This window comes from Carassius gibelio, chromosome B10 (assembly GCF_023724105.1).
Source record: "Carassius gibelio isolate Cgi1373 ecotype wild population from Czech Republic chromosome B10, carGib1.2-hapl.c, whole genome shotgun sequence".
NCBI classification, from domain to species: Eukaryota; Metazoa; Chordata; class Actinopteri; order Cypriniformes; family Cyprinidae; genus Carassius; species Carassius gibelio.
The window spans coordinates 19186577-19201976 of record NC_068405.1 but is presented as its reverse complement, the minus strand read 5'-3'; the positions used below and the strand labels follow the sequence as shown (position 1 = coordinate 19201976).

At 38.3% G+C, this 15400-nt stretch overlaps 1 protein-coding gene across 8 annotated transcripts in view; it reads left to right on the top strand.

Moving 5' to 3' along the window:
- myo18aa (myosin XVIIIAa) overlaps positions 1 to 15400 on the top strand; it is a 38541-nt gene that overhangs the window by 17652 nt on the left and 5489 nt on the right. For all 8 annotated transcript variants that reach the window (XM_052567571.1, XM_052567569.1, XM_052567576.1 and 5 more), the window contains 27 exons: positions 796 to 960; positions 1047 to 1137; positions 1219 to 1411; positions 1960 to 2046; positions 2361 to 2502; positions 2585 to 2744; positions 3151 to 3337; positions 3468 to 3663; positions 3754 to 3863; positions 5310 to 5375; positions 5958 to 6086; positions 6860 to 7003; positions 7387 to 7476; positions 7720 to 7839; positions 8450 to 8567; positions 8761 to 8888; positions 9080 to 9234; positions 10370 to 10493; positions 10620 to 10820; positions 11226 to 11336; positions 11433 to 11537; positions 11617 to 11766; positions 11854 to 11967; positions 13533 to 13649; positions 14288 to 14371; positions 14566 to 14703; positions 14999 to 15184. In XM_052567571.1, the coding sequence (XP_052423531.1) occupies positions 796 to 960; positions 1047 to 1137; positions 1219 to 1411; positions 1960 to 2046; positions 2361 to 2502; positions 2585 to 2744; positions 3151 to 3337; positions 3468 to 3663; positions 3754 to 3863; positions 5310 to 5375; positions 5958 to 6086; positions 6860 to 7003; positions 7387 to 7476; positions 7720 to 7839; positions 8450 to 8567; positions 8761 to 8888; positions 9080 to 9234; positions 10370 to 10493; positions 10620 to 10820; positions 11226 to 11336; positions 11433 to 11537; positions 11617 to 11766; positions 11854 to 11967; positions 13533 to 13649; positions 14288 to 14371; positions 14566 to 14703; positions 14999 to 15184 (3611 nt within the window). The remainder of the gene's footprint in view (positions 1 to 795; positions 961 to 1046; positions 1138 to 1218; positions 1412 to 1959; positions 2047 to 2360; positions 2503 to 2584; positions 2745 to 3150; positions 3338 to 3467; positions 3664 to 3753; positions 3864 to 5309; positions 5376 to 5957; positions 6087 to 6859; positions 7004 to 7386; positions 7477 to 7719; positions 7840 to 8449; positions 8568 to 8760; positions 8889 to 9079; positions 9235 to 10369; positions 10494 to 10619; positions 10821 to 11225; positions 11337 to 11432; positions 11538 to 11616; positions 11767 to 11853; positions 11968 to 13532; positions 13650 to 14287; positions 14372 to 14565; positions 14704 to 14998; positions 15185 to 15400) is intronic.

Below are 15400 nucleotides of genomic sequence, written 5' to 3'. Positions count from 1 at the left end.
ACTAGAGTCTTTCTTGTCATGTAACTGAGAAACTGTTTAGACTTCAGTGTGTGTGTTTGGTGTCTAAAAACATTTGTCACTTATCTTCAGTATTGAAAGGGATTGTCCATCCAAATATTCAGACATCATTGACTCACCCCTAATGTCATTCCAAACCTGTATGCATTTCTTTTTTCACCAAAAAACAACAATTCCAGTTCCCATTAATCCCTCTATATTGTTTTTGTCCATACAATTGAAGTCAACGGAAACCAAAACTGTTTCATTACGAACATTCTTCAAATTATCTATAGGAAAAAAAGTCATATTCACAGGTTCAGAACAACATGAGTGGAAGTAAATGATGACAGAATTAGAATTTTGCGGTGGACTATCCTTCTAATCATGTTTCTTTGTCTTGAACGGTTGTTGTTTGTGGTTTAACCATTGTAATCATGTCTTTTTATTGCATATTGATGTTGCATGCTGCCCCCATCATAACACAGAAACCGATGCAGGTAAATGCAGGTCTCTATCTTTCTGTTTTAGACTGAAGGCAGGTGGTTTTATTATTTGTATTTTATTTAGCATCTAAACAGAACGGTGCGTTCATCTTTCATCTGCCTTTGTGGTGGTTTCCACTCTGATGTCGAACGCCGGAATGAAAATGTTTGTTCTCTTTGATCATCAATCCAGGAGATGAAAGTTTCTGCTTGTTCTCTGGACTCTTGACTACCTATTGTAGTTCCCCATAATGTGACACGATTTGTGGTAACACTGCTTTACTTTTGTGTATGTGGCTTTCTGACCCCTCAGCGGGCCGAAAGCAGTTTGCCAGGCACGAGTGGGCACAAAAAGCAGCGTATCTCCTGGGCTGCACACTGGAAGAGCTGTCTTCTGGCATCTTTAAAACGCAAGGCAAGGGCACACTTCCACGCTCCTCAAGTGTCCGGCAGAGTACGGATGATACGGATAGCTCAGGTAATGTTTGTTTCATAACATTCTTAAATATGCGATAAATGCCTCTCTATTTTATGTCTTAAAAAGTGTTTTTGTGTGTGTTTCAGTGTCTAAAGCAACAGCAGCTGAGTGTTTGGAGTTCATGGCGTCTGGTTTATACTCTGAGCTTTTCACACTCATTATCTCTCTCATTAACAGGTAATCGGTAACCGGTGATTACCTAGAGCAACAGGATTTATTGAACAAGAGATGCATTCTGATATCTTCTTCTACTTTCAGAGCGCTGAAGTCCAGTCAGCATTCTCTCTGTTCTCTGCTGATTGTGGACACACCAGGGTTCCAGAACCCTCGTCAGGTGAAGAACCAGCGCGGCGCCACGTTTGAGGAGCTCTGCCATAATTACGCTCAGGAACGTCTGCAGACCCTGTTCCAGGAGCGAACATTCGTACGGGAACTGGAGCGTTATAAAGAGGTGCACAAAACACCCATAACCAGCATCCAAACATCAACTGCTTTTTCTCACAATTCCTATTAAAACACTAAAATATATAGCGGTAAGGGATTACCACTACTTAATTTCATTTTTACTTTTTAATTTATTTTATTTATTAGCAATTTGCCATAACTGGATGGGACAGTCGATCAGTGCACTACTGCTCTGAAATTTTACTACTACTAATTTGAAAAGGAATGCAATAAAATGTATTACAGGGGTTGTGAATGAAATTGAAGAACTACTTTTCAGATAGAATCTTGAAAAACAAGGTTCATGGCACGAGATGGTGCTAAAAATGACCAAGGACCTCTGTGACACCATACTCAGACAGACAGTTAATGTGTTAATCAATAATTAGATTATGAATGTTAAATGTTATTATTATCAATCAATAGTTGTGCTGCTTAATATATTTTTAGAACCCTTTTTAGGATTTTTGATGAATAAAAATTCCATCACAATTAGCGTCTTTGCAAATTATTAATTATTTACTCATTTTAATAACGGTATCTGTCTTTCCATAGGAGAACATTGAGATCACATTGGATGACTTGGAGCCCAGCCCTTCTCGCTCGGTAGCTGTGGTTGATCAGTCCTCCAGTCAGACCCTGGTGAGACGCACTTCCTTCAGCCAAAACTGCTGATGTTTAAAGTTGTGTGTCTGTGTATTTATTTTAATAAGAGCTCTGTGGATAATTACTTGATTTTATTTTCATCTAAGCATTCCTGTTTATTAGAAAAGATTTCACAAAGAATGTCAGTGTAGGGCACATTTAATCCTGTATTAATAGGAATTAGTTGGCCGGTCATAGTTATATAAGCTGCAGTCATTTTAAAACGTGTTTATAAGTATCAGAACAAAAGAGAGAGATTGGTGTGTGTAGAAAAGTCTATTTGACAGTGGATATTGTTGTCTGTGTTTCAGGTACGTACTCTGTCCCGGACAGATGAGGCCAGAGGTCTGTTCTGGCTGATGGAGGAGGAGGTTGTGCAGCCGGGAGGGTCCGAGGACACACTCCTGCAGCGACTCTTCAGTTACTATGGCCCTGCAGAGGGAGAGAGCACAGGTCACACACATATACGTGCACAAACTGACACACTTGCATTCTGCCATAGACAGATTTATGCATTGTTTTTTTTTTTATGCAGGTCACACAGTGGTGCTAAAAAGTGAAAACACACATCACTTCCTGTTGGGCCACAGTCACGGGACAGACTGGGTGGAATATGACACACATGGATGGCTGAACCTAGCCAGGCTAAATCCCACCCCCCAGAATGCAGCCAATCTGCTGCAGAACTCCCAGAAGTAAGAACTACCCACAACCATTTGTACTTGTTGCATCAATAAATCAGTTTTTTTTTTTAATTCAAGAATGAATGACAAAATAAACTCACAGTTAGAAAACCAAAATAGGGATGTCCCACATCCCTAAAAAAGATTTTACATCTGAAATGAAAACTGCCAGTGGCACTATGTGATACTCTCAGATACACATACACATTTTTCTTGACTAAATAAAGCAAAAATATATATTGTGTGTAAAATCTAATTTATAATTTTAACTCATTTTGTAATTGTGCTAATATTCATGAAAACAGCAGTGTTTTGTTGCGAGGAAAATACACAATGTTAGCTTGTACATGTTATCGTAGAATATACATATTGCTCACCTTTACATCAAACTCAAGTTTTCACTGGATGATCCTAACAGGAAGAGCATCAGCGGGATGTTTGTGGGCCGCTCCAGCAGTGTTGCGGTTCTGAGCGGTTCCATCGCTGGACTGGAGGGTGTCTCTCAGCTCGCCATGCGTCGGGCCACTGGTATGAGGAAGACCTTCACCACAGGCATGGCAGCCGTCAAAAAGAAGTCCCTCTGTCTTCAGATTAAACTCCAAGTGGTGGGTTTTTAAGAGGGTCCTAAACCAAATACTTGTTGTTGAAAATCTTTCTTTCATGGAATTGTTCAGATTCCTTATTAGTTCCAAGAAATGGCTACAAATACACATGATGTATTTCTCTTTTGATCAGGATGCACTGTTGGACACGGTGCGCAGATCCAGGGTTCACTTTGTCCACTGTCTATTACCCCGAGCGGAGGTTATGAGGGCAACAGGGTCCCCAGAGGAGAGCTGTGACCCTGGACTCATGCAGATAGATGTGGCTTTGCTCAGGGCCCAAATCCGTGGCTTCAAGTTGCTGGACAGCTTGAGGATTTACAGACAAGGTGAGTAGAGAGACTGATCAAATCCAATCACATAGATCAAATCAAGTCCTCTTTGTTATTTCCTGCTGAATATCTGCATGATTTTTGCAGGTTACCCTGACCACATGGTCTTCTCTGAGTTCAGAAGACGCTTTGACGTTTTGGCCCCTCATCTGACCAAGAAACTGGGCCGGAACTACATCGTGAAGGACGAGAAACGAGTGAGTAACTATTTAAGAGAACAATGAGCGTGAAAATAATTGAACAAAAGCTTTAGAAATGACTGAAATGAAGTTTTGGACTCCTCTTGCTCTTGTGTGCCATGATTCCAAGACAGAATGAACTCTGGGTTATCAGGGTTATTGTGATGGCTTAATCAAGAAACCCCAGCTGGGTCTCAGACTTGAATCAATACGCAGAGCAGACAGGAAAAATGTAGTAATTGCTCTGGGCTTTAGTGCTTACTAAATGCCCAAATGTACTGTAATTATCAGCTAGAAAAATGTCTCCGTCCAGGGGTCTGCTGATCTCGTTTTGGCCCTGTGATTAACTGAGGAGAAAGGAGAGATATAAACAAAACCTTTGCACTGTGGCCCTGGGCATGTACACAGCAGACAGGGTCCAAACTTAATACTCGCCAAGTGCCAAATGCAAATCAAAATTTGCTTTGCCAAGTAAATAAAAATGCAGTCACAATGGAAAGATAAAAATCACAATTATGAGATGTGAAAAATCATATTTTGAGAAACGATAAAATTGCAGTTATGATAAATAAGGGTTGCAATTGTAAGAGATAGGCATATTGTGAGATACAAGCTTATATTGTGAATTATAAAGTCATATAGAAGGATATAACATCAAATTGTGAGATATAGTCACCATGATGAGAGATATAAAATCACAATTATGAGAAATGAAGTCACAATTGTGAGTCAAAGTAGTCTTGTGAAATATAAAACCATTGGGAGATTCACAAGAAATAAATTCACTATTATATTTAGTTTTTTACTCTGAGGCAGAAAATAACATGATTTGTCCAAACCTGAGCTGTAAATAATAAACAGCTAAATAAATGCATTGTTCCTAAAATTGTACTAAAAATAAAGCAAAATAAAGTTGCATAGCAGTAAAAAAAAAAAAAATGAATATCTGGTGAATTAACAGGTGTGGTAAAAATGTCAATTTTAGAGTCTGACAATTCGCTTTTCAGAGTAAAAAGAATAGAGAAAGATGACCGTCCGCTTTTTGTGACACAGCAGAGAAGGTCAGTCGCGTTTCAAGTCCCAGAGGAAGTTGAAATGATGCAAAATTGGAAATCTAGGGAGACGCAGAGAGAAAGAAAAAGTCGAAGGGAGGTAGAACCGTGTCTCTGAGGAAAGGTTTCTGTGAAGCGATTCGAACAATGGCCCTTTGGTTGTCAGGGGCGAGTGCCCCCCTTTAGTGCTGTTATCTAGATGGGCCCTTTCAGATAGATGGAGTTCTCAAGACTTTTCCGCATGAGAAAGACACTGTCAGTGGGCAGAGGGCTGATGGTCGTCTGGACAGTCTGGGGACTGTACAGCAGAGAATAACCAGTGTTGTGTCTGTGTGTCCAATAGGCCTACACAGGGGTCAGCAGTGTTTTTGTAATGTACACTGGGTGAATTAAACATGACTTGTCATTGCAGGCAGTAGAGGAGCTTTTGGAGTCTTTGGAACTGGAGAAGAGCAGCTATCACATGGGCCTCAGCAGGGTGAGTAACACACACACACACAAGTTACTATTCATTTGATCAGTTAGGAAACGTCAAAGGATGCAGGTGAGTCAAACTTTGAATTGTATGCAGCAGATGATTTGTCATCTGTATCGTTTTCTGTCTACTACTTCGCGGTCCGTCGGCTGGACGCAATAAACTCTCATCTCGGCGTGAGCTGCTGTGTTTGTTTGTGTCTTTCCTGGTTCTTCATGCCGTCCTAATCAGTGTGAACAGACGCTGGCGCTCAACAGTTTAATCCCATCAGCTGGAAAACCACGGGCGAGCCAAAAAAAAAACTAAAAAGGGTGGCGTGTGTAAACAAGCCCCGCCTGGCGCGTTCCCAGAAGAATGGAGATTTATTGGACCGTATTATAAGTTGGAATAGTTGGTAATTATTTTGTGGCAGCTGCAATTGGCGTCAAGGTTTGCGAAGGCTGAACTGCGCTCAGAAATGGATTACAATGCCAGGGGCCCTTCATGAAAGATTCGAGGGACAAAACACTGATTTCCTGTCAGTTCTGCTCAACTTGTGCTGTTACGATTGCTGCTGTCACAGCTATGTCTGTGTGTGTCTGTTAGGTGTTCTTCAGGGCTGGAACGGTGGCTAAACTAGAGGGACAGAGGGATGAACACACCAGACAGAACATCACGCTGTTCCAGGCCGCCTGCAGGGGCTTTTTGTCTCGACAGGCCTTCAAAAAGAGAAAGGTAAAGTCAGTTTTCCATTTTGCTTCAGTCTTGAGCTGGTGAAGAGGTTTTATTTAAGTTGAAGCTAGTAATTTCTGCAACACTAGTGTTATAGAGCAGAACTGCAGACAAAAAATGACCCCGTCTCCCATTGGTCAGCCAAACAAATAGATCTGCCCCAAACTCGCTCCATTGGTTGAGCCATTGTTGCTGTGGATATGCAGCTCAAACAAACCGAAAATGTTTTGAAAGCAAATATAAGTTTTTTTAATACTGGAAAAAACCCACACTTCTGCTTTAAGTCCTCTCCCATTTAGTCTCCCTAGAATTAGAAGATCTCAAATTAATAAAAGCTCCTCTGAACAATCACGGCATGCAGTCAGGCCTCTCAATTCTTCATGATGTGCATTTAATTAATTCCAATCGGATTTGCAGTTTTGGTTTGCAAGTCTTTCTGTACTTTTTCAAAAATGTCATATCAAAGTCATACTGTGGCTTTTATGTTTGTGCTTGCAATGGAACATTAATCAATTCATGCCTCGCTGTTAATGCAACTGTCATGTCATTCACAGATGGAGATCTGTACCATCAGCTTGATGATTAAAAGAATAGTTCAATCAAAATTAATATTCTGTCATCCTCATCCTCATGTCATTCAAAACCTCCATGGCTTCTTTTTTTTTACTCTAAAACACCAATCTATTTAATACAATGAAAATTAATGAAGACTAGGGCAGCATAAAAGCTTTCATTTTCACTTGAAATAATCTAAAACAAATCTCTCTGTCTCTCAGATCCAGGATTTGGCCATCCGTTGTGTCCAGAAGAACATTAAGAAGAATCGGGGTGTGAAGGACTGGCCCTGGTGGAAGCTCTTCACCACAGTACGACCTCTAGTAGAGGTTCAGCTCACCGAAGAACAGATTCGTGGAAAAGACGTGAGTCTCTTTATTTGGTGCCCTGGTTTGCTCGCTATGCAAAGCTTCTGTCAGTTTGAAGGTTTCTGTGTGTGGACGCCTTTGCCTTAAATATGACACGATCTGAGGGACTCTGTTGCATCAGCGTTAGAGCCGAGACTTCTCTTTGATTCCTGCTGCCATCACATCTCAATCCCAGCTCAAAGCATTAGCTTTAGAAATGCAACAATGCCGTCTGGCCCCTTCCTGAACTCACCTGAAGGCAGAAAGATCTCACCTGATCAAAAGAACATCAGATCACATAATATTAGCTCAACAAGCCTCAGGCCAAAGATTGTCCTGTTCTTATCTAAATATTCAGTGTTGACTTTTGATGGTGATAAAAGTTTTGTTTCGACTTGTAGGAGGAGATCATGCATCTGAAGTTGAAGCTGGAGAAGGTGGAGAAGGAAAGAAATGAGCTACGGCTGACCTCGGATCGTCTGGAGAGCAGAGTAAGAGAGCCAAGGATCTTATGTATTTATTTATTCTCATTTTTGCTGTCCTTCTTGACTAATTCAAGAAACCCAGAGAGAAAATGAGAATGCAAAGGGTGTTATTTTTAAGTTAGATAGGCTGAGTGTCTCCACAAGTATTGATAAATAAATGTATTAAGTGATGTATAAATAAAACAAATATAGAAATGCAGAAAGCCTCCACCATATTAGAAAAACAAGAGCATATGTGTGTTAATGTAGATCACAGAGCTGACGGCAGAGCTTTCTGATGAGAGAAACACTGCGGAGTCGACGTCCCAGCTGCTGGAGACAGAAACAAGCGAGAGATTGCGTTTGGAGAAGGACATGAAGGACATGCAGGTACATGAACTCCAGCAGTCCTGCTTCAGTCTTTATTAAACAGTGATGAAGAGTAACTAAATAAAAGATAGCTGCTAGGTAACTTTTTAAGTAGCATAATTCAGTAAAATAATATGGTTAAGATTACAAAACACTGCACACACACATGTAGAGTTGGGATATCTGATACATATAAGCAAATTGGTTAATTCAGACCAGTATTAATTTGGATTTAAATAATATAAATGTAAATATTTACACTTTACCAGGACAAAATATAATATTTTCATGTTTTTATACAAGATTAAGTAAAACAATTAAATAAATTCTGTTTAGTAACAGTTCAAATATTTAGTTAAATGTTTTTAATCTGGTAAATCGTATGGCATCATTTTAGTAGCTTGTAGTGTAGCGTATCTTTTTCATAATTGTATATTTACTGTATTTTAAATATTTTAAATTATAAGTAGCTTGTGCCATAGACTGAATAAAAATTATGGTAAAAGTGTGTTGGGAAGATTTTTATACTTTTTATAAACTTTCTTTTATAGTCTGTGAAAGTTGTGGTAAGAGTGAATTTGTGAGTGGGCTGCTGTAGAATATACCTGTGCTTTTTTTTTTCCTGGTGAAGGTGAAGTTTGACGATGTGAAGAAACAGATGGAGTCCATGGAGATGGAGATCATGGAGACCAGACTCCTCCAAGCATCAGAATTCAATGGCGAGATGGACAATGATGGCGATGATTCTGGTAAAAACAAAACAAAAAAAACCCACAATCAGACAGCACTTGAAGTTGATTATGAAAATGCTTTATTTTGATAAGAATATAGACATTTTTGGCTGCTGAGATGAAAGAGGACCGGATTGGTCAACAACTGCTCTACACACACACAAACACCTCAGAAATAATCTGTCTGTCTCTGTATATTTGTGCATGTCAGGAGGTGAATGGAGACTGAAATATGAACGCGCCATCAGAGACACAGAATTCACAAAGAAAAAACTCCAGCAGGAGATGGATGACAAGGTGGAGACAGAACAACAGAACAAGAGACACTTGGAGAGAAAAGTTAGTATAGCACAGTAAATAAACACATACACAGAGTGCACACACACACTAGGACTGCTGAGAGACTACACACAGTGTGAAATGTATCCAAATTCAAACTCTGCTACAATAAATGATACTCTGACGTTGACCAGCAACACTTCAGAATCTTTAGACTTTTATAAACTTCACCTTCCTGTCTCTCTGTATAGTTAACGGACTTGCAGGCTGACCACGAGGAGTCCCAGCGATCAGTCCAGCAGCTGAAGAAGAAATGTCAGCGGCTGGCAGCTGAGCTCCAAGACACCAAACTGCACTTGGAAAATCAAGAGGGACGCAACCATGAGCTGGAGAGAAAGCAGAGGAAGTAAGAGCCAATCACACACACACACACACACACACACACACACACATATCTTAGTCTGTGTCTTCAGTCTCCTAGCTGGTCACCTGCTGGGTCTGATTATAGAGATTTCTGATTATTGTTTACTCTGGTTGTTTGAGCCATATATTTACTGTTTGATCGTTTGGGCTGTTTGTTTATAATTTGCCGTGTTTGTTTACTGTGCGATTGTTTAATTTATTGTTTGGGTTGTTCTTTTACTCATTGTTAACTCTTTGTTTAATAATTTGTTTAATAATACAGTACAGTAAACAATTTGTTATTTGATTACTATATGATTGTTCGGACTCTTTCTTTAATGTTTGATTGTTTGCTGTTTAGGTTTAATTTTGTTTACTTAATTACTGTCTTTTGTTTGTTGTTTAGTTCAGTTGTTCAGGCTGTTTGTTTACTGTCTTTTGTTTGTCGTTTAGTGTTTAGTTGTTTTGTCAGTTTGTTTACTTTCTGATTAGCTGCTCTGTTTATTTATTGTTTGGGTTGTTTGTTTACTTGTTTATTTCTAGGCATTTAAATTGATTGTGTGATTACATCTCTATTTGAGCTCTTTCTTTACTGTTTGGTTGTTTGCCGCTTGTTGTTTAAGATGTTTGTTTACCATCTGATTGTTTGGGCTGTTTATTTGAGTGTTTTGATATTTATTTACTGTCTGATTGTTTGATCTTGGGGTTGGATTTGTTTATGGCTGGACTGTTTTTATTTGTGTGTGTGTGTGTGTTTAGTATTTGGCTGCTGTTGCTCATAACTAAAAACTTAGCACATCAGACTTAGAGCCAGAGCTAAATCTCAACATACTTGACAATTCATAAATATCCTCAGTGTACAGGCTTCATTTTTCTCACAAAATTTCCAACATCTGGAGAATAAAAAAAAGGAAAAAGCATCTTACTGGAAACTCACTACTAACAACGCAGATTAGCATCTTGTGATCTGAAAATCTACAAAATCACAAGCAGATGAGCAAATGTTTGCTTGAGTGCCTACAGACTAAAAGTTCTGTTTATTAGTTTATGCCCATGAGCAGGGTATCATGTTGCTCTTGTCAGACTGTGGTTGAAATGACATGTCTTAAAACCCATCTATCTTTTGAATTTTCTGGCAGGTTTGATGTGGAGAAGAACCAGTTTCACGAGGAACTACAGAAGGAGAGGAACCAGCGGGAGAAACTGGGCAGAGAGAGAGATATGCTAACTGGCGAGTTGTTTACAATCAGACAACAGCTACAGGTGAGACTAAAGATAGAACAGTGTGTGTTGCTCTCTCTCACATCCTTAAGCAAGTCGCTACACTTCAGGTTTCTGTAATAAGTCTATGGTATGTTGCTAATGACAAATTCATAATTTAACAAACAGGAGAAGGACACAGAGCTGTGTACAGTCAGTCTGAAGATAGAACAGCTGGAATCCGAGCTGCAGGATCTCTCTTCTCAGGAATCCAAAGAAGAGGCATCACTAGCAAAGGTTAAGAAGCAACTGCGGGATCTGGAAGCAAAGGTCAAAGATCAAGAGGAGGAGCTTGATGAACAGGCTGGAACCATTCAGATGCTGGAACAGGTACAAGCTAAAAAATGGCCAATGCTGTTATTGTTATCTAAAACTATTCAAAATTATTTTCATTCATGGAAACGTGGAAGCTGAAATAAAGTAAAATTAGATGAAAATCTTAAATATAACCGAGTCTAAAAAGAAGCGCAAACTGAAAAGTAAAACTGAAATAAATGTCAAATTAAATAGAAATATAAAATAAAATAAAGCATGATGAAATGACTAAAACCTGAACTAAAATTAAAACTGAAAAATAAAAGCTAATTTTATATATTAATAAATACTATAATAACATGTATATAATATTAAAATAAGATTGTTCATTTCAGAAAGGTGGAAAAGCAAAACCTGCTAACTTTATTTTTCAGCGGATATTATCAACAGTTTATTTTTATCTGATCTGTGTGTATTCAGGCTAAACTCCGTTTGGAAATGGAGATGGAACGATTGAAACAAACGCACTCTAAAGAGCTGGACAGTAAAGATGACGATGTGGAGGACATCAGACTGTCCTGCAGTAAGAAGGTGAACAAACAGTATCTAAACACCCTGTCATGGGTTCAAATCACACAATTTGACACCTCCATGTTTCCTAATGGCTCTTTTGAAATGTGTGTGTAGCTGAAGCAAATGGAAGTGCAGTTAGAAGAGGAATATGAAGATAAACAGAGAGTTCTGAGAGAAAAGAGAGACCTGGAGTCCAAACTGATGATGGCACAGGAACAGGTACTAACACAACAGAACACAAATATTGAAGACAGCATACAATACTCGAGAAAGTATAACACAGTATTACACTATATAGAAGGTTGGTCAGAAGGATGTAGAGACAGAGAAACGTCTCAGGAAGGATCTGAAGCGCACAAAAGTTCTTCTGGCTGACGCACAGATGATGCTGGACCACCTAAAGAGTAATGTGCCCAGCAAAAGAGAGATCGTCGCACTCAAAAATAAGGTAGAGCGGTAGAAATTACAATTAATGTCCGTCACTGTGAATAGAATATGACTTGGTTCATGTGAGTATATATTGTATCTGGTGTAGTTGGAGGAGTCAGAGTTTGCCTGCGCAGCTGCAGTTAAAGCACGCAAGTCTATGGAGCTGGAAATTGAAGACCTTCATATACAGATGGACGATATCACCAAAGCAAAGATGGCTGTGAGTCACATTCTATTTTATTTGAAAACAGTTCAGTGGCCATAAAAATTAAAAGTTTGAGTGTTTTTTAACATGTTTGTTTGTTGTCAAGCATTTATTTATATATGATTGTTTGGGCTCTTTCTTTGCGTGTTTGTTTTTAGAGTGTTTGTTTTCTTTATTGTTTGTCCTTTAGATGTTTAAGATGTTTGTTTACGGATTACCCTCTTTTTTTATTGATGATAACTTGTTTAAGCTGTTTGTTTACTTTCTCATTGTTTGGCATGAATGTTTACTGTTTGATTGTTTTATTCGTTTTGTAAAATTTGTTTCAATAGTTCTTTTTTTTAAAACAAGAAAAGTACTTATACAACATTTATGACCTTTATGAAATTGAGGAATTAACCCACATTTTTCAGATGTTTGACAAGTTTAATTTAATTCCTCCAGTTACTAAGCAGAAATTGTTTGGTTAATTATTATGGACAAAAGAATGCCAGTCATTAACATCTATTTTACATCTTTACACGTGAGTTTTTTTAACTTTTCGTTTTAAGGCAAAATTCATCTTTTGAGTTGAATAGAGCAGTAAATGTGTAAATTCATTCAAACAGCTGGGTAAAGATAAATAAAGTTCTTACAGTTCAATTGTTTTCCTGCTCAGGCTGATGGAAAAAAAACCCATTTACAATAAATATTCCAGAGGGAAAAATTCAAACCTCTTCAGAAACCCTGAATCATGGTGTCATAATCAAGCATGACTTGATAAAGCGTTAAATCCTGTCTCTTCTATGTTTATCTGAGTTTTTGTCCTGACCGACTGTGACAGTCGACAAGACATTTTGACAGTTGCTTGATTTTATTCCTGCAGTGTCATGCTGTCTGGCTCCACCCACAGTGAAATCTGACATGAATCCCTATTCACATGGAATTTTATACCTTAAATCTATTCTGATTTCTTTTCTTTACAGGCTCTTTAGGACTCCAAAAATATGGCACTCGGATTTAAATGGTTCACTTGGGGTGTGCATTTGATTTATTATTTATGAGGAAGAGGAGATGATGTCAAATAGAAGAGTTTAAGGGTATTATCTCCTCGTCACAGCCTTAGCCAGAAATATGCAATTACTGTGTGTAATAACAGTATTTTAGACCCAGTCTAAAATGCTACTCTAAACTCCTACTCTAAAATGGCAGAAACATAGTTTTAAAACACTGAAAGCTTCTGTGACTATATTATGGGAAGTGATCCGTTATTAAAAGTAATTTTTGAGGGTTATCTAGACACTTTAGTCCTGAAAGTGTCATGGAGAGCAGAGAAAAACAACAAAAATAATAAAGTGCAACTATTAGCATTCATTTTTTAAAGAATTGAGAAAATATATTTTGTTGTTGATGTAAATCTCTGAGCATCCGTTCGAACTCTGCAGTATTTTGGTGCGATGTTGATCTGTCACATGGTAGAAGCTGCCAAATCAGACAGATGCCAACACGGACATGTTGCATAGCATTTCCTCATCCTCAAAAACCATGAATAAAACAATTCAAGGTACTCATTTAAACCCTGTCTGTTCTGTCTCCCTCAGCTGGAGGAGCAGATAAGTCGTCTGCAGAGAGAGAAGAACGACCTGCAGTCTCGCTTTGAGGAGGATCAGGAGGACATGAATGAACTCATGAAGAAACACAAAGCTGCTGTGGCTCAGGTGACCCCATATATATATATATCTATATATATATATATACAGTACAAAACGTACAAAAGTTTGCAGTTAGTAAGATTCATTAATTAATACTTGTATTCACCAAGGATGCATTAAATTTATAAACATTTTTACAGAAGACTTCTATTTCTATTTAAATGCTGTTCTTTTGAACATTTTATCCATCAAAGAATCCTTAAAAAAGTTCTCAAAAAATATTAAGCTACACAACTGTATTCAACAATATAATACATAACAATAAGAAATATTTTTGGGCAGCAAATCATGATTTCTGAAGGATCATGTGACACTGAAGACAGGAGTTTTGCTGCTGAAAATTCACTATTTCCATCAGGGGAATAAATTATATTTTACAATATTTTCAAATAGAAAGTCCTTATTTTAAATTGGAATACTATTTTAATATACTAATGTTTTAACTGTATTTTTGATCAAATAAATGCAGCCTTGGTGAAAGTAAGAGACTTATTTCAAAAACATTTTTTTTTTTTATGACAAAGTCTAAATTAAATATTTATATATGTATATATCCACATTAAATCAGCAAAATTAAAATACTACTAGCATAGATTAAGAGTTCAAATTAAATGTACGTATCATATGTATGTTTATGTGTTTAGTCTACAAGAGATCTGGCACAAATCAGTGACCTACAGGCCCAGGTGGAGGAGGCCATGAAAGAAAAACAAGAGATCCAGGACAAGGTACCAAAAAAAAAAAAAAAAAATTATTTGCAGGATCCTGGAATTGCCTTTTGTCACCTCGTCATTATGTTCTACAGTACATAGTGTATTTGCATGGTTAGGGCCCGTGCAGTGAGAAAGGTGCAGAGGGCTGGCCGGATGTGGTCTTAAACATGACCTCAGAGTGACCTTGTGTGTTTTTCTTTTTTTTTCAGCTTCACTCCCTGCAGTCACAGCTTGAATTTCAGGAACAGTCTATGGTGGAGAAATCGCTGGTCAGCCGTCAGGAAGCCAAAATCCGTGAACTGGAGACCAAACTCGAATATGAGCGGACCCAGACCAAACGTCTGGAGGTGAGTCATGTGACACGTGGCAATTTCAATGAATTCAAAGCAAGACACTGAAGCAGGATAGTTCCGAAAAAAATGTGATTTCATTTTGTATTTTAGTCTGGTTTAATGTTTTTATTTAATTCCATGCATAATTCTTTTAGTCAAATGGATCCTAAACTAACGTCCATAGCGTATGCAGATAAACAACTCCATCAGTGGCCACAATTCATTTACAGTTAATTGCTTCAGTGTGTTTCTATTTTTTTTTATGAGCTATTATATTTGACTTTATCATCTGTCCATGTTTTTCCTCCAGTCTCTTGTCACAAGGCTGAAGGAAAACCTGGAGAAGATGACTGAGGAACGAGACCAGCGTATTGGCAGTGAAAACCGGGAGAAGGATCAGAACAAGCGCATGCAACGGCAGATCCGAGACATAAAGGAAGAGATGACTGAACTGTCTAAGAAAGAGGCAGAAGCCAGTCGCAAAAAACACGAGCTGGTGAGTTCCTGAGCGCCCCCTGCTGTATGGAGATTCTCTTGACATTGCTATATCAACTATAATGAAGGAAAGCTGTCACAATGGATCTTTTATGTATGAAAAGTGACATAGTTCTAGCACAGCAACCATAGCTTAACTGTGGTATTTGTAGTAAGGCCACCTTTGATGGCTTCTCAGGTAAATGTAATGGAACGGCATAAAACACAGTCAAGTTGC